The sequence below is a fragment of the Oncorhynchus keta genome, unplaced genomic scaffold (assembly GCF_023373465.1).
Source record: "Oncorhynchus keta strain PuntledgeMale-10-30-2019 unplaced genomic scaffold, Oket_V2 Un_scaffold_3992_pilon_pilon, whole genome shotgun sequence".
Taxonomy (NCBI): Eukaryota; Metazoa; Chordata; class Actinopteri; order Salmoniformes; family Salmonidae; genus Oncorhynchus; species Oncorhynchus keta.
This window is the reverse complement of record NW_026290930.1, coordinates 195,837-221,721: the sequence shown is the minus strand read 5'-3', so window position 1 is coordinate 221,721 and position 25,885 is coordinate 195,837. Positions and strand designations below refer to the sequence as shown.

General features: G+C 47.3%; 1 protein-coding gene across 1 annotated transcript in view; it reads left to right on the top strand.

Annotated features, from left to right (window-relative positions):
• Positions 1-18,115: 18,115 nt before the first annotated feature.
• LOC127928793 (inactive carboxypeptidase-like protein X2) overlaps positions 18,116-25,885 on the top strand; it is a 165,307-nt gene continuing 157,537 nt past the window's right edge. Inside the window, exon 1 of the mRNA XM_052516145.1 lies at positions 18,116-18,572. Coding sequence (XP_052372105.1) covers positions 18,233-18,572 — 340 coding nt within the window. The 5' untranslated portion in view covers positions 18,116-18,232. The remainder of the gene's footprint in view (positions 18,573-25,885) is intronic.

Genomic DNA, 25,885 nt, shown 5'->3' with positions numbered 1-25,885 from the left:
TGAGGAGGATGATAGTTGGACGAAAGATGGACTGAGGTGGATGATAGATGGACTGAGGAGGATGATAGATGGACGATAGATGGACTGATATGGATGATAGATGGACTGAGGAGGATGATAGTTGGAACGAAAGATGGACTGAGGTGGATGATAGATGGACTGAGTTGGATGATAGATGGACTGAGGAGGATGATAGATGGATGATAGATGGACTGAGGTGGATGATAGATTGACTGAGGTGGATGATAGATGGACTGAGGTGGATGATAGCTGGACTGAGGTGGATGATAGCTGGACTGAGGTGGATGGACTGAGGTGGATGATCAATGGACTGAGGTGGATGATAGATGGACTGAGGTGGATGATAGATGGATGATAGATGGACTGAGGTGGATGATTCAATGGACTGAGGTGGATGATAGATGGACTGAGGTGGATGATAGATGGACTGAGGAAGATGATAGATGGACTGAGGTGGACGATAGATGGACTGAGGTGGACGATAGATGGACTGAGGTGGACGATAGATGGACTGAGGTGGATGATAGATGGACTGAGGTGGATGATAGATGGACAGAGGTGGATGATAGCTGGACTGAGGTGGATGATAGATGGACTGAGGTGGATGGACTGAGGTGGATGATCAATGGACTGAGGTGGATGATAGATGGACTGAGGTGGATGATAGATGGACTGAGGTGGATGATAGAGGGACTGAGGTGGATGATAGATGGATGACAGATGGACTGAGGTGGATGATAGATGGATGATAGATGGACTGAGATGGACGATAGATGGACTGAGGTGGATGATAGATGGACTGAGATGGATGATAGATGGACTGAGGTGGATGATAGAGGGACTCAGGTGGATGATAGATGGATGAAAGATGGACTGAGGTGGATGATAGATGGATGATAGATGGACTGAGGTGGATGATCGATGGACTGAGGTGGATGATAGATGGACTGAGGTGGATGATAGATGGACTGAGGAGGATGATAGATGGACTAAGGTGGACGATAGATGGACTGAGGTGGACTAACCCTGGACTGAGGTGGACAAATAATAGATGATAGATGGACTGAGGTGGATGATAGATGGACTGAGGTGGATGATAGATGGACTGAGGTGGATGATAGCTGCACTGAGGTGGATGATAGCTGCACTGAGGTGGATGATAGATGGACTGAGGTGGATGATAGCTGGACTGGAGGTGGATGATATCTGGACTGAGGTGGATGGACTGAGGTGGATGATCAATGGACTGAGGTGGATGATAGATGGACTGAGGTGGATGATAGATGGATGATAGATGGGACTGAGGTGGATGATCATATGGACTGAGGTGGACGATAGATGGACTGAGGTGGATGATAGATGGACTGAGGAGGATGATAGATGGACTGAGGTGGACGATAGATGGACTGAGGTGGACGATAGATGGACTGAGGTGGATCATAGATGGACTGAGGTGGATGATAGATGGACTGAGGTGGATGATAGATGGACTGAGGTGGATGATAGCTGGACTGAGGTGGATGATAGCTGGACTGAGGTGGATGGACTGAGGTGGATGATCTGAATGGACTGAGGTGGATGATAGATGGACTGAGGTGGATGATAGATGGATGATAGATGGACTGAGGTGGATGATAGATGGACTGAGGTGGATGATAGTTGGATGATTGATGGACTGAGGTGGATGATAGATGGACTGAGGTGGATGATAGATGGATGATAGATGGACTGAGGTGGACCATAGATGGACTGAGGTGGATGATAGATGGACTGAGGTGGATGATAGATGGACTGAGGTGGACGATAGATGGACTGATGTGGATGATAGATGGATGATAGATGGACTGAGACGGATGATAGATGGACTGAGGTGGATGATAGATGGATGATTGATGGACTGAGGTGGATGATAGATGGACTGAGGTGGACTGATGAGATGGACTGAGGTGGATGATAGATGGACTGAGGTGGATGATAGATGGACTGAGGTGGATGATAGATGGACTGAGGTGGATGATAGATGGACTGATAGATGGAAGATATGATGGACTGAGGTGGATGATAGATGGACTGAGGTGGATGATAGATGGATGATAGATGGACTGAGGTGGACGATAGATGGACTGAGGTGATAGATGATAGTTGGATGATTGATGGACTGAGGTGGATGATAGATGGATGATAGATGGACTGAGGTGGATGATAGATGGACTGAGGTGGACGATAGATGGACTGAGGTGGATAGATAGATGGACTGAGGTGGATGATAGATGGACTGAGGTGGATGATAGATGGACTGATGTGGATGATAGATGGACTGAAGAGTGATGATAGATGGACTGAGGTGGATGATAGATGGACGATAGATGGACTGAGGTGGATGATAGATGGACTGAGGTGGATGATAGATGGACTGAGGTGGATGATAGATGGATGATAGATGGACTGAGGTGGATGATAGATGGACTGAGGAGGATGATAGATGGATGATAGATGAACTGAGGTGGATGATAGATGGATGATAGATGGACTGATATGGATGATAGATGGACTGAGGTGGATGATAGTTGGACGAAAGATGGACTGAGGTGGATGATAGATGGACTGAGGAGGATGATAGATGGACGATAGATGGACTGAGGTGGATGATAGATGGACTGAGGAGGATGATAGTTGGACGAAAGATGGACTGAGGTGGATGATAGATGGACTGGAGGTGGATGATAGATGGACTGAGGAGGATGATAGATGGACGATAGATGGACTGAGGTGGATGATAGATTGACTGAGGTGGATGATAGATGGACTGAGGTGGATGATAGATGGACTGAGGTGGATGATAGCTGGACTGAGGTGGATGATAGCTGGACTGAGGTGGATGGACTGAGGTGGATGATCAATGGACTGAGGTGGATGATAGATGGACTGAGGTGGATGATAGATGGATGATAGATGGACTGAGGTGATGATCGATGGACTGAGGTGATGATAGATGGACTGAGGTGGATGATAGATGGACTGAGGAAGATGATAGATGGACTGAGGTGGACGATAGATGGACTGAGGTGGACGATAGATGGACTGAGGTGGATGATAGATGGACTGAGGTGGATGATAGATGGACTGAGGTGGATGATAGATGGACTGAGGTGGATGATAGCTGGACTGAGGTGGATGATAGATGGACTGAGGTGGATGGACTGAGGTGGATGATCAATGGACTGAGGTGGATGATAGATGGACTGAGGTGGATGATAGATGGACTGAGGTGGATGATAGAGGGACTGAGGTGGATGATAGATGGATGATAGATGGACTGAGGTGGATGATAGATGGATGATAGATGGACTGAGATGGACGATAGATGGACTGAGGTGGATGATAGATGGACTGAGATGGATGATAGATGGACTGAGGTGGATGATAGAGGGACTCAGGTGGATGATAGATGGACTGAGGTGGATGATAGCTGCACTGAGATGTGGATGATAGATGGACTGAGGTGGATGATAGATGGACTGAGGTGGATGATAGCTGGACTGAGGTGGATGATATCTGGACTGAGGTGGATGGACTGAGGTGGATGATCAATGGACTGAGGTGGATGATAGATGGACTGAGGTGGATGATAGATGGATGATAGATGGACTGAGGTGGATGATCGATGGACTGAGGTGGACGATAGATGGACTGAGGTGGATGATAGATGGACTGAGGGATGGACTGATAGATGGACTGAGGAGGATGATAGATGGACTGAGGTGGACGATAGATGGACTGAGGTGGACGATAGATGGACTGAGGTGGACGATAGATGGACTGAGGTGGATGATAGATGGACTGAGGTGGATGATAGATGGACTGAGGTGGATGATAGCTGGACTGAGGTGGATGATAGCTGGACTGAGGTGGATGGACTGAGGTGGATGATCAATGGACTGAGGTGGATGATAGATGGACTGAGGTGGATGATAGATGGATGATAGATGGACTGAGGTGGACGATAGATGGACTGAGGTGGATGATAGTTGGATGATTGATGGACTGAGGTGGATGATAGATGGACTGAGGTGGATGATAGATGGATGATAGATGGACTGAGGTGGACCATAGATGGACTGAGGTGGATGATAGATGGACTGAGGTGGATGATAGATGGACTGAGGTGGATGATAGATGGACTGATGTGGATGATAGATGGATAGATGGATGATAGATGGACTGAGACGGATGATAGATGGACTGAGGTGGATGATAGATGGACGATAGATGGACTGAGGTGGATGATAGATGGACTGAGGTGGATGATAGATGGACTGAGGAGGATGATAGATGGACTGAGGTGGATGATAGATGGACTGAGGTGGACGATAGATGGAATGAGGTGGATGATAGATGGACTGAGGTGGATGATAGATGGACTGAGGTGGATGATAGATGGACTGAGGTGGATGATAGCTGGACTGAGGTGGATGATAGATGGACTGAGGTGGATGGACTGAGGTGGATGATCAATGGATGATAGATGGACTGAGATGGATGATAGCTGGACTGAGGTGGATGGACTGAGGTGGATGATCAATGGACTGAGGTGGATGATAGATGGACTGAGGTGGATGATAGATGGATGATGGATGATAGATGGACTGATAGATGGACTGAGGTGGACGATAGATGGACTGAGGTGGATGATAGTTGGATGATTGATGGACTGAGGTGGATGATAGATGGACTGAGGTGGATGATAGATGGATGATAGATGGACTGAGGTGGACCATAGATGGACTGAGGTGGATGATAGATGGACTGAGGTGGATGATAGATGGACTGAGGTGGATGATAGATGGACTGATGTGGATGATAGATGGATGATAGATGGACTGAGACGGATGATAGATGGACTGAGGTGGATGATAGATGGATGATTGATGGACTGAGGTGGATGATAGATGGACTGAGGTGGATGATAGATGGACTGAGGTGGATGATAGATGGACTGAGGTGGATGATAGATGGACTGAGGTGGATGATAGATGGACTGAGGTGGATGATAGATGGACTGATAGATGGACTGAGACGGATGATAGATGGACTGAGGTGGATGATAGATGGATGATTGATGGACTGAGGTGGATGATAGATGGACTGAGGTGGACGATAGATGGACTGAGGTGGATGTTAGAGGGACTGAGGTGGATGATAGATGGATGATAGATGGACTGAGGTGGATGATAGATAGATGGATGATAGATGGACTGAGATGGATGATAGATGGACTGAGGTGGATGATAGATGGACTGAGATGGATGATAGATGGACTGAGGTGGATGATAGAGGACTCAGGTGGATGATAGATGGATGAAAGATGGACTGAGGTGGATGATAGATGGATGATAGATGGACTGAGGTGGATGATCGATGGACTGAGGTGGATGATAGATGGACTGAGGTGGATGATAGATGGACTGAGGAGGATGATAGATGGACTAAGGTGGACGATAGATGGATGGACTGAGGTGGACGATAGATGGACTGAGGTGGACGATAGATGGACTGAGGTGGATGATAGATGGACTGAGGTGGATGATAGATGGACTGAGGTGGATGATAGCTGCACTGAGGTGGATGATAGATGGACTGAGGTGGATGATAGCTGGACTGAGGTGGATGATAGCTGGACTGAGGAGGATGATAGATGGACGATAGATGGACTGAGATGGATGATAGATGGACTGAGGTGGATGATAGATGGACTGAGGTGGACGATAGATGGACTGAGGTGGACGATAGATGGACTGAGGTGGATGATAGATGGACTGAGGTGGATGATAGATGGATGATTGATGGACTGAGGTGGATGATAGATGGTTGATTGATGGACTGAGGTGGATGATAGATGGACTGAGGTGGACGATAGATGGACTGAGGTGGATGATTGATGGACTGAGGTGGATGATAGATGGACTGAGGTGGATGATAGATGGATGATAGATGGACTGAGGTGGATGATAGATGGACTGAGGTGGATGATAGATGGACTGAGGTGGATGATAGATGGACTGAGGTGGATGATAGATGGACTGATGTGGATGATAGATGGACGATAGATGGACTGAGGTGGATGATAGATGGACTGAGGTGGATGATAGATGGACTGAGGAGGATGATAGATGGACTGAGGTGGATGATAGATGGATGATAGATGATATGGACTGATATGGATGATAGATGGACTGAGGAGGATGATAGTTGAACGATAGATGGACTGAGGTGGATGATAGATGGACTGAGGTGGACGATAGATGGACTGAGGTGGATGATAGATGGACTGAGGTGGATGATAGATGGACTGAGGTGGATGATAGATGGACTGAGGTGGATGATAGATGGACGATAGATGGACTGAAGTGGATGATAGATGGACTGAGGAGGATGATAGATGGGCTGAGGTGGACGATAGATGGACTGAGGTGGACGATAGATGGACTGAGGTGGACGATAGATGGACTGAGGTGGATGATAGATGGACTGAGGTGGATGATAGATGGACTGAGGTCGATGATAGATGGACGATAGATGGACTGAGATGGATGATAGATGGACTGAGGTGGATGATAGATGGACTGAGGTGGATGATAGATGGACTGAGGTGGATGATAGATGGACTGAGGTGGATGATAGTTGGATGATTGATGGACTGAGGTGGATGATAGATGGACTGAGGTGGATTGATGGACTGAGGTGGATGATAGATGGACTGAGGTGGATGATAGATGGACTGAGGTGGATGATAGATGGACTGAGGTCGATGATAGATGGACGATAGATGGACTGAGATGGATGATAGATGGACTGAGGTGGATGATAGATGGACTGAGGTGGATGATAGATGGACTGAGGTGGATGATAGATGGATGATTGATGGACTGAGGTGGATGATAGATGGATGATTGATGGACTGAGGTGGACGATAGATGGACTGAGGTGGACGATTGATGGACTGAGGTGGATGATAGATGGACTGAGGTGGATGATAGATGGACTGAGGTGGATGATAGATGGACTGAGGTGGATGATAGATGACTGAGGTGGATGATAGATGGACTGAGGTGGATGATAGCTGGACTGAGGTGGATGATAGATGGACTGAGGAGGATGATAGATGGACGATAGATGGACTGAGATGGATGATAGATGGACTGAGGTGGATGATAGATGGACTGAGGTGGATGATAGATGGACTGAGGTGGATGATAGATGGACTGAGGTGGATGATAGTTGGATGATTGATGGACTGAGGTGGATGATAGATGGATGATTGATGGACTGAGGTGGACGATAGATGGACTGAGGTGGACGATTGATGGACTGAGGTGGATGATAGATGGACTGAGGTGGATGATAGATGGACTGAGGTGGATGATAGATGGACTGATGATGATGGACTGAGGTGGATGATAGATGGATGATAGATGGACTGAGGTGGATGATAGATGGACTGAGGTGGATGATAGATGGACTGAGGTGGATGATAGATGGACTGAGGTGGATGATAGATGGACTGAGGTGGATGATAGATGGACTGAGGTGGATGATAGATGGATGATTGATGGACTGAGGTGGATGATAGATGGATGATTGATGGACTGAGGTGGATGATAGATGGACTGAGGTGGATGATAGATGGACTGAGGTGGATGATAGATGGACTGAGGTGGATGATAGATGGACTGAGGTGGATGATAGATGGACTGAGGTGGATGATAGATGGACTGAGGTGGATGATAGATGATGACCTTCTGTAGCTAGATGGACTGGTGCTGAGGGTATAGGTTCGATGGACCACCCATACGATGTATGCATGGACTGTAAGTGGATGATAGATGGACTAAAAGGTGGCATATATTATATTTATTATTATATGATAGATGGACTGAGGTGGATGATAGATGGACTGAGGTGGATGATAGTTGGATGATTGATGGACTCAGGTGGATGATAGATGGATGAAAGATGGACTGAGGTGGATGATAGATGGATGATAGATGGACTGAGGTGGATGATCGATGGACTGAGGTGGATGATAGATGGACTGAGGTGGATGATAGATGGACTGAGGAGGATGATAGATGGACTAAGGTGGACGATAGATGGACTGAGGTGGACGATAGATGGACTGAGGTGGACGATAGATGGACTGAGGTGGATGATAGATGGACTGAGGTGGATGATAGATGGACTGAGGTGGATGATAGATGGACTGAGGTGGATGATAGATGGACTGAGGTGGATGATAGCTGGACTGAGGTGGATGATAGCTGGACTGAGGAGGATGATAGATGGACGATAGATGGACTGAGATGGATGATAGATGGACTGAGGTGGATGATAGATGGACTGAGGTGGATGATAGATGGACTGAGGTGGACGATAGATGGACTGAGGTGGATGATAGATGGACTGAGGTGATGATAGATGGATGATTGATGGACTGAGGTGGATGATAGATGGTTGATTGATGGACTGAGGTGGATGATAGATGGACTGAGGTGGATGATAGATGGACTGAGGTGGATGATTGATGGACTGAGGTGGATGATAGATGGACTGAGGTGGATGATAGATGGATGATAGATGGACTGAGGTGGATGATAGATGGACTGAGGTGGATGATAGATGGACTGAGGTGGATGATAGATGGACTGAGGTGGATGATAGATGGACTGATGTGATGATAGATGGACGATAGATGGACTGAGGTGGATGATAGATGGACTGAGGTGGATGATAGATGGACTGAGGAGGATGATAGATGGACTGAGGTGGATGATAGATGGATGATAGATGATATGGACTGATATGGATGATAGATGGACTGAGGAGGATGATAGTTGAACGATAGATGGACTGAGGTGGATGATAGATGGACTGAGGTGGACGATAGATGGACTGAGGTGGACGATAGATGGACTGAGGTGGATGATAGATGGACTGAGGTGGATGATAGATGGACTGAGGTGGATGATAGATGGACGATAGATGGACTGAAGTGGATGATAGATGGACTGAGGAGGATGATAGATGGGCTGAGGTGGACGATAGATGGACTGAGGTGGATGATAGATGGACTGAGGTGGACGATAGATGGACTGAGGTGGATGATAGATGGACTGAGGTGGATGATAGATGGACTGAGGTCGATGGATGAGATGGACGATAGATGGACTGAGATGGATGATAGATGGATGATGGACTGGATGATAGATGGACTGAGGTGGATGATAGATGGACTGAGGTGGATGATAGATGGACTGAGGTGGATGATAGCTGGACTGAGGTGGATGATAGCTGGACTGAGGAGGATGATAGATGGACGATAGATGGACTGAGATGGATGATAGATGGACTGAGGTGGACGATAGATGGACTGAGGTGGACGATAGATGGACTGAGGTGGATGATAGATGGACTGAGGTGGATGATAGATGGACTGAGGTGGATGATAGATGGACTGAGGTCGATGATACTGATGGACGATAGATGGACTGAGGTGGATGATAGATGGACTGAGGTGGATGATAGTTGGATGATTGATGGACTGAGGTGGATGATAGATGGACTGAGGTGGACGATTGATGGACTGAGGTGGATGATAGATGGACTGAGGTGGATGATAGATGGACTGAGGTGGATGATAGATGGACTGAGGTCGATGATAGATGGACGATAGATGGACTGAGATGGATGATAGATGGACTGAGGTGGATGATAGATGGACTGAGGTGGATGATAGATGGACTGAGGTGGATGATAGTTGGATGATTGATGGACTGAGGTGGATGATAGATGGATGATTGATGGACTGAGGTGGACGATAGATGGACTGAGGTGGATGATAGATGGACTGAGGTGGATGATAGATGGACTGAGGTGGATGATAGATGGACTGAGGTGGATGATAGATGGACTGAGGTGGATGATAGCTGGACTGAGGTGGATGATAGATGGACTGAGGTGGATGATAGCTGGACTGAGGTGGATGATAGCTGGACTGAGGAGGATGATAGATGGACGATAGATGGACTGAGATGGATGATAGATGGACTGAGGTGGATGATAGATGGACTGAGGTGGATGATAGATGGACTGAGGTGGATGATAGATGGACTGAGGTGGATGATAGTTGGATGATTGATGGACTGAGGTGGATGATAGATGGATGATTGATGGACTGAGGTGGACGATAGATGGACTGAGGTGGACGATTGATGGACTGAGGTGGATGATAGATGGACTGAGGTGGATGATAGATGGACTGAGGTGGATGATAGATGGACTGAGGTGGATGATAGTTGGATGATTGATGGACTGAGGTGGATGATAGATGGATGATTGATGGACTGAGGTGGACGATAGATGGACTGAGGTGGATGATAGATGGACTGAGGTGGATGATAGATGCACTGAGGTGGATGATAGATGGACTGAGCTGGATGATAGATGGACTGAGGTGGATGATAGCTGGACTGAGGAGGATGATAGATGGACGATAGATGGACTGAGATGGATGATAGATGGACTGAGGTGGATGATAGATGGACTGAGGTGGGACGATAGATGGACTGAGGTGGATGATAGATGGACTGAGGTGGATGATAGATGGACTGAGGTGGATGATAGATGGACTGAGGTGGATGATAGATGGACTGATGTGGATGATAGATGGACGATAGATGGACTGAGGTGGATGATAGATGGACTGAGGTGGATGATAGATGGACTGAGGAGGATGATAGATGGACTGAGGTGGATGATAGATGGATGATAGATGATATGGACTGATATGGATGATAGATGGACTGAGGAGGATGATAGTTGAACGATAGATGGACTGAGGTGGATGATAGATGGACTGAGGTGGACGATAGATGGACTGAGGTGGACGATAGATGGACTGAGGTGGACGATAGATGGACTGAGGTGGATGATAGATGGACTGAGGTGGATGATAGATGGACGATAGATGGACTGAAGTGGATGATAGATGGACTGAGGAGGATGATAGATGGGCTGAGGTGGACGATAGATGGAATGAGGTGGACGATAGATGGACTGAGGTGGACGATAGATGGACTGAGGTGGATGATAGATGGACTGAGGTGGATGATAGATGGACTGAGGTCGATGATAGATGGACGATAGATGGACTGAGATGGATGATAGATGGACTGAGGTGGATGATAGATGGACTGAGGTGGATGATAGATGGACTGAGGTGGATGATAGATGGACTGAGGTGGATGATAGCTGGACTGAGGTGGATGATAGCTGGACTGAGGAGGATGATAGATGGACGATAGATGGACTGAGATGGATGATAGATGGACTGAGGTGGACGATAGATGGACTGAGGTGGACGATAGATGGACTGAGGTGGATGATAGATGGACTGAGGTGGATGATAGATGGACTGAGGTGGATGATAGATGGACTGAGGTCGATGATAGATGGACGATAGATGGACTGAGGTGGATGATAGATGGACTGAGGTGGATGATAGTTGGATGATTGATGGACTGAGGTGGATGATAGATGGACTGAGGTGGACGATTGATGGACTGAGGTGGATGATAGATGGACTGAGGTGGATGATAGATGGACTGAGGTGGATGATAGATGGACTGAGGTCGATGATAGATGGACGATAGATGGACTGAGATGGATGATAGATGGACTGAGGTGGATGATAGATGGACTGAGGTGGATGATAGATGGACTGAGGTGGATGATAGTTGGATGATTGATGGACTGAGGTGGATGATAGATGGATGATTGATGGACTGAGGTGGACGGTAGATGGACTGAGGTGGACGATTGATGGACTGAGGTGGATGATAGATGGACTGAGGTGGATGATAGATGGACTGAGGTGGATGATAGATGGACTGAGGTGGATGATAGCTGCACTGAGGTGGATGATAGATGGACTGAGGTGGATGATAGCTGGACTGAGGTGGATGATAGCTGGACTGAGGAGGATGATAGATGGACGATAGATGGACTGAGATGGATGATAGATGGACTGAGGTGGATGATAGATGGACTGAGGTGGATGATAGTTGGACTGAGGTGGATGATAGATGGACTGAGGTGGATGATAGTTGGATGATTGATGGACTGAGGTGGATGATAGATGGATGATTGATGGACTGAGGTGGACGATAGATGGACTGAGGTGGGCACGATTGATGGACTGAGGTGGATGATAGATGGACTGAGGTGGATGATAGATGGACTGAGGTGGATGATAGATGGACTGAGGTGGATGATAGTTGGATGATTGATGGACTGAGGTGGATGATAGATGGATGATTGATGGACTGAGGTGGACGATAGATGGACTGAGGTGGATGATAGATGGACTGAGGTGGATGATAGCTGGACTGAGGTGGATGATAGATGGACTGAGCTGGATGATAGCTGGACTGAGGTGGATGATAGCTGGACTGAGGAGGATGATAGATGGACGATAGATGGACTGAGATGGATGATAGATGGACTGAGGTGGATGATAGATGGACTGAGGTGGACGATAGATGGACTGAGGTGGATGATAGATGGACTGAGGTGGATGATAGATGGATGATTGATGGACTGAGGTGGATGATAGATGGTTGATTGATGGACTGAGGTGGATGATAGATGGACTGAGGTGGACGATAGATGGACTGAGGTGGATGATTGATGGACTGAGGTGGATGATAGATGGATGATAGATGGACTGAGGTGGATGATAGATGGACTGAGGTGGATGATAGATGGACTGAGGTGGATGATAGATGGACTGAGGTGGATGATAGATGGACTGATGTGGATGATAGATGGACGATAGATGGACTGAGGTGGATGATAGATGGACTGAGGTGGATGATAGATGGACTGAGGAGGATGATAGATGGACTGAGGTGGATGATAGATGGATGATAGATGATATGGACTGATATGGATGATAGATGGACTGAGGAGGATGATAGTTGAACGATAGATGGACTGAGGTGGATGATAGATGGACTGAGGTGGACGATAGATGGACTGAGGTGGACGATAGATGGACTGAGGTGGACGATAGATGGACTGAGGTGGATGATAGATGGACTGAGGTGGATGATAGATGGACGATAGATGGACTGAAGTGGATGATAGATGGACTGAGGAGGATGATAGATGGGCTGAGGTGGACGATAGATGGACTGAGGTGGACGATAGATGGACTGAGGTGGACGATAGATGGACTGAGGTGGATGATAGATGGACTGAGGTGGATGATAGATGGACTGAGGTCGATGATAGATGAACGATAGATGGACTGAGATGGATGATAGATGGACTGAGGTGGATGATAGATGGACTGAGGTGGATGATAGATGGACTGAGGTGGATGATAGATGGACTGAGGTGGATGATAGCTGGACTGAGGTGGATGATAGCTGGACTGAGGAGGATGATAGATGGACGATAGATGGACTGAGATGGATGATAGATGGACTGAGGTGGACGATAGATGGACTGAGGTGGACGATAGATGGACTGAGGTGGATGATAGATGGACTGAGGTGGATGATAGATGGACTAAGGTGGATGATAGATGGACTGAGGTCGATGATAGATGGACGATAGATGGACTGAGGTGGATGATAGATGGACTGAGGTGGATGATAGTTGGATGATTGATGGACTGAGGTGGATGATAGATGGACTGAGGTGGACGATTGATGGACTGAGGTGGATGATAGATGGACTGAGGTGGATGATAGATGGACTGAGGTGGATGATAGATGGACTGAGGTCGATGATAGATGGACGATAGATGGACTGAGATGGATGATAGATGGACTGAGGTGGATGATAGATGGACTGAGGTGGATGATAGATGGACTGAGGTGGATGATAGTTGGATGATTGATGGACTGAGGTGGATGATAGATGGATGATTGATGGACTGAGGTGGACGGTAGATGGACTGAGGTGGACGATTGATGGACTGAGGTGGATGATAGATGGACTGAGGTGGATGATAGATGGACTGAGGTGGATGATAGATGGACTGAGGTGGATGATAGCTGCACTGAGGTGGATGATAGATGGACTGAGGTGGATGATAGCTGGACTGAGGTGGATGATAGCTGGACTGAGGAGGATGATAGATGGACGATAGATGGACTGAGATGGATGATAGATGGACTGAGGTGGATGATAGATGGACTGAGGTGGATGATAGTTGGACTGAGGTGGATGATAGATGGACTGAGGTGGATGATAGTTGGATGATTGATGGACTGAGGTGGATGATAGATGGATGATTGATGGACTGAGGTGGATGATAGATGGACTGAGGTGGACGATTGATGGACTGAGGTGGATGATAGATGGACTGAGGTGGATGATAGATGGACTGAGGTGGATGATAGATGGACTGAGGTGGATGATAGTTGGATGATTGATGGACTGAGGTGGATGATAGATGGATGATTGATGGACTGAGGTGGATGATAGATGGACTGAGGTGGATGATAGATGGACTGAGGTGGATGATAGCTGCACTGAGGTGGATGATAGATGGACTGAGGTGGATGATAGCTGGACTGAGGTGGATGATAGCTGGACTGAGGAGGATGATAGATGGACGATAGATGGACTGAGATGGATGATAGATGGACTGAGGTGGATGATAGATGGACTGAGGTGGATGATAGATGGACTGAGGTGGATGATAGATGGACTGAGGTGGATGATAGATGGATGATTGATGGACTGAGGTGGATGATAGATGGTTGATTGATGGACTGAGGTGGATGATAGATGGACTGAGGTGGACGATAGATGGACTGAGGTGGATGATTGATGGACTGAGGTGGATGATAGATGGACTGAGGTGGATGATAGATGGATGATAGATGGACTGAGGTGGATGATAGATGGACTGAGGTGGATGATAGATGGACTGAGGTGGATGATAGATGGACTGAGGTGGATGATAGATGGACTGATGTGGATGATAGATGGACGATAGATGGACTGAGGTGGATGATAGATGGACTGAGGTGGATGATAGATGGACTGAGGAGGATGATAGATGGACTGAGGTGGATGATAGATGGATGATAGATGATATGGACTGAGGTGGATGATAGATGGACTGAGGTGATGATAGATGGATGATAGATGGACTGAGGTGGATGATAGATGGACTGAGGTGGATGATAGATGGACTGAGGTGGATGATAGATGGACTGAGGTGGATGATAGATGGACTGATGTGGATGATAGATGGACGATAGATGGACTGAGGTGGATGATAGATGGACTGAGGTGGATGATAGATGGACTGAGGAGGATGATAGATGGACTGAGGTGGATGATAGATGGATGATAGATGATATGGACTGAGGTGGATGATAGATGGACTGAGGTGGATTATAGATGGACTGAGGTGGATGATAGATGGACTGATGTGGATGATAGATGGATGATAGATGGACTGAGGTGGATGATAGATGGACTGAGGTGGATGATAGATGGACTGAGGTGGATGATAGATGGACTGAGGTGGATGATAGATGGACTGAGGTGGATGATAGATGGACGATAGATGGACTGAAGTGGATGATAGATGGACTGAGGAGGATGATAGATGGACTGAGGTGGATGATAGATGGACTGAGGTGGACGATAGATGGACTGAGGTGGATGATAGATGGACTGAGGTGGATGATAGATGGACTGAGGTGGATGATAGATGGACTGAGGTGGATGATAGATGGACGATAGATGGACTGAGATGGATGATAGATGGACTGAGGTGGATGATAGATGGACTGAGGTGGATGATAGATGGACTGAGGTGGATGATAGATGGACTGAGGTGGATGATAGCTGGACTGGTGGATGATAGATGGACTGAGGAGGATGATGATAGATGGATGATAGATGGACTGAGATGGATGATAGATGGACTGAGGTGGACGATAGATGGACTGAGGTGGACGATAGATGGACTGAGGTGGATGATAGATGGACTGAGGTGGATGATAGATGGACTGAGGTCGATGATAGATGGACGATAGATGGACTGAGGTGGATGATAGATGGACTGAGGTGGATGATAGTTGGATGATTGATGGACTGAGGTGGATGATAGATGGATGATTGATGGACTGAGGTGGATGATAGATGGACTGAGGTGGACTGAGATGGATGATAGATGGACTGAGGTCGATGATAGATGGACGATAGATGGACTGAGATGGACGATAGATGGACTGAGGTGGATGATAGTTGGATGATTGATGGACTGAGGTGGATGATAGATGGATGATTGATGGACTGAGGTGGATGATAGATGGACTGAGGTGGATGATAGATGGATGATTGATGGACTGAGGTGGATGATAGATGGACGATAGATGACTGGTGGATGATAGATGGACTGAGGTGGATGATAGATGGATGATTGATGGACTGAGGTGGATGATAGATGGACGATAGATGGACTGAGGTGGATGATAGATGGACTGAGGTGGATGATAGATGGATGATTGATGGACTGAGGTGGATGATAGATGGATGATTGATGGACTGAAGTGGATGATAGATGGACTGAGGTGGATGATAGATGGACTGAGGTGGATGATAGATGGACTGAGGTGGATGATACATGGATGATTGATGGACTGAGGTGGATGAATAAATAAAAATGAATAAATGAAAATGAGAATCAAATTGTCAACGGGACAACAGTAACAACAATAACCAAGTGTCAAAATAACCAGCACATTGAACAATAACAAAACGGTAGAGGACATGTGCAGGTCGCTGCCAACCCACAGCTCTCTGCGTCCTCCCACAACAGGATGGGTAGCCTACTCTCATCAGAGGTCTTTGAAACCTTGAATACGGGTTTAAACTTTGGGAATTTCTCTCTCTCTCTGTCTCTCTCTCTCTCTGTCTCTCTCTCTCTCTCTGTCTCTCTCTCTCTCTCTCTCTCTGTCTCTCTCTCTCTCTCTGTCTCTCTCTCTCTCTCTCTCTCTCTCTCTCTCTGTCTCTCTCTCTCTCTCTCTCTCTCTCTGTCTCTCTCTCTCTCTCTCTCTCTCTCTCTCTCTCTCTCTCTCTCTCTCTCTCTCTCTCTCTCTCTCTCTCTCTCTCTCTGTCTCTCTCTCTCTGTCTCTCTCTCTCTCTCTCTCTCTCTCTCTCTCTCCTCCCTCTCTCTCTCTCTCTCTCTCTCTTGCTCTCTCTGTCTCTCTCTCTCTCTCTCTCTCTCTCTCTCTTGCTCTCTCTGTCTCTCTCTCTCTCTCTCTCTCTCTCTCTCTCTCTCTCTCTCTCTCTCTCTCTCTCTCTCTCTCTCTCTCTCTCTCTCTGCTCTGTCTCTGTCTCTGTCTCTCTCTCTCTCTCTCTCTCTCTCTCTGGATGGCAAAATGAGTTAAGAAGAGGATAACTCTCTGTTCCCGAAGTAAAGAAAAACAGACACACATGCCGTCCTGCGCCAAACCAGAAGGGAGTGGGAGGATCTGGATGAAAGCAGAGATCCTGTCAGTGTGTGCAGTGCTGCTCATCTCATCTCACAACTGGACTAAACCACCGTCGAACTGCTCCTCAACCGTCTGACTTCGACTGACTCTCTCAAACCCAAAGGGTTAAAGAAAACAACTAAAATCCCTCCTATTTTTCTTTTTCCCTCCGGAGGATATGAGGAGCCACCTGCCAACTTCTAAGGAGTAAAATCCCTCACACCCTGTCTCTCTTTCCTTCCTTCTGGAACTCTTCTGCTTTCTCTCTCTCTCTCTCTCTGAGTATTTCACCCTGACTCCTTATATTTTACTCCTGGCAGAGAGAGAGACTCCCAGGGAACCCCGGGTTCCGCTGCTGTCGTCAGTAACTTGGAGCGCTCTGGGAACTTAGTGAACTTCCCCGTCTGTGCCTCTGTCTGTTCCGGAGTAGGAGAGAGAGACGGAGGGAGAGACGGAGGGAGAGACTGAGGGAGAGACTGAGGGAGAGACGGGGAGGGACTGAGGAGAGACTGAGGGAGAGGAGGGATAGCTTTAGTTGAAGCAGCCCTGCAGACGAAGACTCCTCTGGAGACCTCAGAACCTCAGGACCGGCTAGAACCAACCAGCAGGACATCGAGCTGGTGATACCTCCCCAGAGACAGGCCACCATGATGGGCCAGCGTCCTAACCGCCTCTCCGTCCTGGGGCTACTCTTACTGCTCCTGGACCTGGATGTGAGTCACGGCTCCGCTGCTCCTGCTGAGGACGAGGATTACTACATGCAGGAGTTACTCACCAGGGACCACTACCACCACGCGGCACCTGAGGAGGAGATGGTACCACCCGTTCCCCCCTTCGAAGGGGCCCGAGGGACCGACAGGATCAAACGTCCCCCCAGCCAGAAGGAGACAACCAACAGGAACAAACGCCCCTCCACCCAGAAGGCGACCGGCAAGGCAGATAACGTCAGACAAACAGACAAGACCAGGGTCACTGAAACGAAGTCAGGTACTGTGACTGTACACACACACACACACACACACACACACACACACACACACACACACACACACACACACACACACACACACACACACACACACACACACACACACACACACACACACACACACACACACACACACACACACACACACACACACACACACTTGTAAACCCTCCTCCTGTTACTACCCAGGGTGCCCGTGTCTGACCTCTGACCTAGCAGAGTATCCTGTTACTACCCAGGGTGCCCACATGTCTGACCTCTGACCTAGCAGAGTGTCCTATTACTACCCAGGGTGCCCGTGTCTGACCTCTGACCTCTGACCTAGCAGAGTCTCCTGTTACTACCCAGGGTGACCATGTCTGACCTCTGACCTAGCAGAGTCTCCTGTTACTACCCAGGGTGCCCGTGTTTGACCTCTGACCTAGCAGAGTGTCCTGTTACTACCCAGGGTGACCATGTCTGACCTCTGACCTAGCAGAGTGTCCTGTTACTACCCAGGGTGCCCGTGTCTGACCTCTGACCTACCAGAGTGTGCTGTTACTACCCAGGATGACCATGTCTGACCTCTGACCTAGCAGAGTGTCCTGTTACTACCTAGGGTGCCCGTGTCTGACCTCTGACCTACCAGAGTGTGCTGTTACTACCCAGGATGACCATGTCTGACCTCTGACCTAGCAGAGTGTGCTGTTACTACCCAGGATGACCATGTCTGACCTCTGACCTAGCAGAGTGTGCTGTTACTACCCAGGATGACCATGTCTGACCTCTGACCTAGCAGAGTGTGCTGTTACTACCCAGGATGACCATGTCTGACCTCTGACCTAGCAGAGTGTCCTGTTACTACCCAGGGTGCCCGTGTCTGACCTCTGACCTAGCAGAGTGTCCTGTTACTACCCAGGGTGACCATGTCTGACCTCTGACCTAGCAGAGTGTCCTGTTACTACCCAGGGTGCCCGTGTCTGACCTCTGACCTAGCATAGTGTCCTGTTACTACTCAGGGTGCCCGTGTCTGACCTCTGACCTAGCAGTGTCCTGTTACTACCCAGGGTGACCATGTCTGACCTCTGACCTAGCAGTGTCCTATTACTACCCAGGATGACCATGTCTGACCTCTGACCTAGCAGAGTGTCCTGTTACTACCCAGGGTGCCCATGTCTGACCTCTGACCTAGCAGAGTGTCCTGTTACTACCCAGGGTGCCCGTGTCTGACCTCTTACCTAGCAGAGTGTCCTGTTACTACCCAGGGTGCCCATGTCTGACCTCTGACCTAGCAGAGTGTCCTGTTACTACCCAGGGTGCCCATGTCTGACCTCTGACCTAGCAGAGTGTCCTGTTACCCAGGGTGACCCAGGGTGCCACATGTCTGACCTCTGACCTAGCAGAGTGTCCTGTTACTACCCAGGGTGCCCATGTCTGACCTCTGACCTAGCAGAGTGTCCTGTTACTACCCAGGGTGCCCATGTCTGACCTCTGACCTAGCAGAGTGTCCTGTTACTACCCAGGGTGCCCATGTCTGACCTCTGACCTACAAAGAGCAGCAGGTTTATTTTGTTGAAAGTCAATCCCAAAGCTCCGTAGCTGTGAAAAACATTATTAGGTCCCCGTTCTGAAGAGGTTGTGTTGGTGCAGATGAAGGCCATCCTATAAACACTGTAGTACAATGTTAACAGAGCTTTTAAAAAACCCCACTGTGGATCTACTACTGTGTCTGAGGAGCGGTTTGATTAATGACCCTCATCTATATGTGTGTAGAGAGCGGCTGTACGATTACGTGACAAACACCAGGCTGGCAAAGTCAGTGAGACCAAACGTTATTATAGTCTTCTAATGCCCTTGGCGCCAACGTGTCTCTCTGCTTCTGGTGATTCATTTCAAACAACGTGGTAGTTTTTGTGGTATTTTGATTGGCTAAAAGAGTCTTCCCAAAATGTTACCATCCAAATTCTCAGCCAATCAAAAGACAGATCTTTGAAACGACACAAAGTCTTTAATTAGACGGTTGTATCGTTTTTTTTACAGCCAGTTTCTGCCTAGAAAACATATGTTGCCTAGAAACATATTTTGCCTAGAAACATATGTTGCCTAGAAACATGTTGCCTAGAAATATTCATATGTTGCCTAGAAACATATTTTGCCTAGAAACATATTCTGCCTAGAAACATATTTTGCCTAGAAACATATTTTGCCTAGAAACATATTTTGCCTAGAAACATATTTTCACTCAAATGTTAGTAGGTAGGACACCAGAAGGTGTATTATTAGGGATTAACATTGTGAGTCGGTTGCTGATAATCGGATGTTATTGTTCTGATGAGGTCAAGATAAGTAATGTGAACCAGACATTCATAGGAAACCTCCCAAACGCCACCCTATTCCCTCGTAGTACGGACCCTGGTCAGAATATAAAGATAAACCATAGTGTGATGAATGTAAAAGTTGAGGCACACAGACATGGGAACCTAGAAGATTTGAGGACAGAGATTCAGGGAACATCATCCACATCTAAATGAATCTGTGATGACCAGAGAGAGACAAATACATATAATTATGTCTTTAGGGAGGATTACTAGAGGAGCCCCTCACTCCTCTTCTATCCCTCCGTCCCTCCATCCCTCCATCCCTCCACCCTGCAACCCTCCATCCCTCCATCCCTCCACCCCTCCATCCTTCCTATCCCTCTATCCCTCCACCCCTTCATCCCTCCATCCCTTCATCCTCCACCCCTTCATCCCTCCATCCATCCCTTCATCCCTCCATCCCTTCATCCCTCCATCCCCTATCCCTCCATCCCTCCATCCCTCCATCCCTCCATCCTCCACCCCTTCATCCCTCCATCCCTCCATCCCTCCACCCCTTCATCCCTCCATCCCTCCATCCCTTCATCCCTCCATCCCTCCATCCCTCCATCCCTCCATCCCTCCATCCCTCCATCCCTCCATCCCTCCATCCTTCTATCCCTCCATCCCTCCATCCCTCCATCCCTCCATCCTTCTATCCCTCCATCCCTCCATCCCTCCATCCCTTCATCCATCCATCCATCCATCCCTCCATCCCTCCATCCCTCCACACTCCACCCCTCCGTCTTAATCGGATGTCCATCCCTCCATCCATCCATCCCTCATCCCTCCATCCCTTCATCCATCCCTCATCCCTCTATCCCTCCACCCCTCCGCCCCTCCATCCCTCCATTCCTTCATCCATCATCCCTCCATCCCTCTACCCCTCCATCCCTCTATCCCTCCATCCCTTCATCCATCCATCCCTCCATCCCTCCACCCCTCCGCCCCTCCATCCCTCCACCCCTCCCCTCCGGAAACCCCTTCATCCCTCCATCCCTTCATCCATCCCTCCACCCTCCATCCCTCCGCCCCTCCATCCCTCCACCCCTTCATCCCTCCATCCCTTCATCCATCCCTCCGCCCCCTCCATCCCTCTATCCCTCCATCCCTTCATCCATCCATCCCTCCATCCCTCCACCCCTCCCGCCCCTCCATCCCTCTATCCCTCCACCCCTCCATCCCTCTATCCCTCCACCCCTCCATCCCTCTATCCCTCCACCCCTCCATCCCTCTATCCATCCACCCCTCCATCCCTCCACCCCTCCATCCCTCCACCCCTTCATCCCTTCATCCATCCCTCCACCCATCCATCCCTCCATCCCTCCATCCCTCCATCCCTCCGCCCCTCCATCCCTCCATCCCTCTATCCCTCCATCCCTTCATCCATCCATCCCTCCATCCCTCCACCCCTCCGTCCCTCCGCCCTCCATCCCTCCACCCCTTCATCCCTCCATCCCTTCATCCCTCCACCCCTCCCATTCCTCCATCCCTCCATCCCTCCACCCCTCCATCCCTCCATCCCTCTATCCCTCCATCCCTTCATCCCTCCATCCCTTCATCCCTCCATCCCTCCATCCCTCCCCTCCATCCCTCCATCCCTCCACCCCTCCATCCCTCTATCCCTCCATCCCTTCATCCATCCATCCCTCCATCCCTCCACCCCTCCACCCCTCCATCCCTCCACCCCTCCGTCCCTCCGCCCCTCCATCCCTCCACCCCTTCATCCCTCCATCCCTTCATCCATCCCTCCACCCCTCCATCCCTCACCCCTCCATCCCTCCACCCCTCATCCCTCCATCCCTTCATCCATCCCTCCATCCCCCTCTGTCCCTCCATCCCTTCATCCCTCCATCCCTCCATCCCTCCACCCTCATCCCTCCCTCTATCCCTCCACCCCTCCATCCCTCTATCCCTCCCACCCCTCCCTCCCTCTATCCCTCCACCCCTCCATCCCTCCCCATCCCTCCACCCCTTCATCCCTCCATCCCTTCATCCATCCCTCCATCCCCATCCCTCCATCCCTCCATCCCTCCATCCCTGTCCATCCCTCCCCTCCATCCCTTCATCCATCCATCCCTCCATCCCTCCACCCCTCCGTCCCTTTCATCCCTCCACCCCTTCATCCCTCCATCCCTTCATCATCCCTCCACCCCTCCATTCCTCTATCCCTCCATCTCTACCCCTTCATCCCTCCATCCCTCTATCCCTCCATCCCTTCATCCCTCCATCCCTCCGCCCCTCCATCCCTCCATCCCTCTATCCCTCCATCCCTTCATCCATCCATCCCTCCATCCCTCCACCCCTCCGTCCCTCCATCCCTCCATCCCTCCACCCCTTCATCCCTCCATCCCTTCATCCATCCCTCCACCCCTCCATTCCTCTATCCCTCCATCCCTCTGCCCCTCCACCCCTCCACCCCTCCATCCCTCCATCCCTCCATCCCTTCATCCCTCCATCCCTCCATCCCTCTACCCCTCCATCCCTCCATCCCTCTATCCCTCCATCCCTTCATCCCTCCATCCCTCTACCCTCCATCCCTCCATCCCTCTATCCCTCCATCCCTCCATCCCTCTGCCCCTCCATCCCTCCATCCCTCCACCCTCCACCCCTCCATCCCTCTATCCCTCCATCCCTTCATCCATCCCTCTACCCCTCCACCCCTCCATCCCTCTATCCTCCATCCCTTCATCCATCCTTCTACCCCTCCATCCCTCCATCCCTCCACCCTCCATCCCTCCACAGATACTGTAGATGAGAGACAGCAGGTTAATCTTTAGTCTTTAGTATTTTAGTCCCAAAATGCACCCTTAAAACCTTTAACAAATGAATAGGGAATTATCTTTGTGATCTTTGTTAATTCACGGATTTCAACACTTGAATTGTGACATTTTTTAGTGTTTTCCCCCGTTTATACATAGAGCCATAAAACTTATAAAATATATAAAATTATATTGTGTTGTATGAAATACATCTTCTTAACGTTGCCAAAGACCTTCATAAACACAACCAAATTATATATATATTTTTTTAGCGGTAGGCATAGAGCTATATGAAAGGTGTTTATTTAGACTGTTTAGAATGATGAATTCCAGAAGACGTGTCATTGGCTTAGGAGCCAATGGGGTTGTCGATAGCCGGCTTTTCTAGTGTTAAAAGGAAGTAGCAGACGAATGACCATGACATAAAGGCATCTTCAAAATGGGTTTTGGTAACGCAAAAGTAATAAGTTACTTTCAACATTAAGTAATAAGTTACTTTTAATGGAAGTAACCTAATATAATAAGTTACTTTTAATGGTAGTAAAAATAATATAATAGTAACATTACTTTTAATGGTAGTAACCTAATATAATAAGTTACTTTTAATGGAAGTAAAATATCTAATATAATAAGTTACTTTTCATTAGTAAAATCGTAAGTAAATGGAAGTAACCTAATATAATAAGTTACTTTTAATGGTAGTAACATAATATAATAAGTTACTTTTAATGGTAGTAACATAATATAATAAGTTACTTTTAATGGAAGTAACCTAATATAATAAGTTACTTTTAATGGAAGTAACCTAATATAATAAGTTACTTTTAATGGTAGTAACATAATATAATAAGTTACTTTTAATGGAAGTAACCTAATATAATAAGTTACTTTTAATGAAGTAAAATCGTAATGTATTAAGTTACTTTTAATGGTAGTAACATAATATAATAAGTTACTTTTAATGGTAGTAACATAATATAATAAATAAGTTACTTTTAATGGAAGTAACCTAATATAATAAGTTACTTTTAATGGTAGTAACATAATATAATAAGTTACTTTTAATGGAAGTAAGTAACCTAATATAATAAGTTACTTTTAATGGTAGTAACCTAATATAATAAGTTACTTTTAATGGAAGTAACCTAATATAATAAGTTACTTTTAATGGAAGTAAAATCGTAATGTATTAAGTTACATTTCATGGAAGTAAAATAATATAATAAGTTACTTTTAATGGTAGTAAAATAATATAATAAGTTACTTTTAATTGAAGTAAAATCGTAATGTATTAAGTTACTTTTAATGGTAGTAACATAATATAATAAGTTACTTTTAATGGTAGTAACATAATATAATAAGTTACTTTTAATGGTAGTAACATAATATAAGTTACTTTTAATTGAAGTAAAATCGTAATGTATTAAGTTACTTTTAATGGTAGTAACATAATATAATAAGTTACTTTTAATGGAAGTAACCTAATATAATAAGTTACTTTTAATGGAAGTAACCTAATATAATAAGAAGTTACTTTTAATGGAAGTAACCTAATATAATAAGTTACTTTTAATGGAAGTAACCTAATATAATAAGTTACTTTTAATGGAAGTAACCTAATATAATAAGTTACTTTTAATTGGTAGAGCATGGCGCTAACGCCAGGGTAGTAATATAATATAATGTATGCACTTTGTAAGTGCTTTGGATAAAAGTAACCTAATTATTAATTATTATATATAAGTTACTTTTAATGGAAGTAACATAATATAATAAGTTACTTTTAATGGAAGTAACCTAATATAATAAGTAACATCACAAGTGATTTTTAAAGGTAACGTCCCCGAACGCTGTTCCCTACATAGTGCACTACTTTTGACTAGGAACCCTTAACCCTGATAGGGAATAGGGTGATTTGGTACTCAGCCTCTGTGTGGCGTTCGGAGGGCTACGTGGCCCCTATTACAGGAGAGGTATTAACCTCCAGGGAGGAAAGGGTTGGAATTAGGAGGAGGGGACTCCTGTTCCCTACGCACACACACACACACAGACACACACAGACACACACACACACACACGCACGCACACACACACACACACACACACACACACACACACACACACACACACACACACACACACACACACACACACACACACACACACCAGTATATTACATCTCTAGTGTTCTGGCTAAAATCTTTACCTTACGGC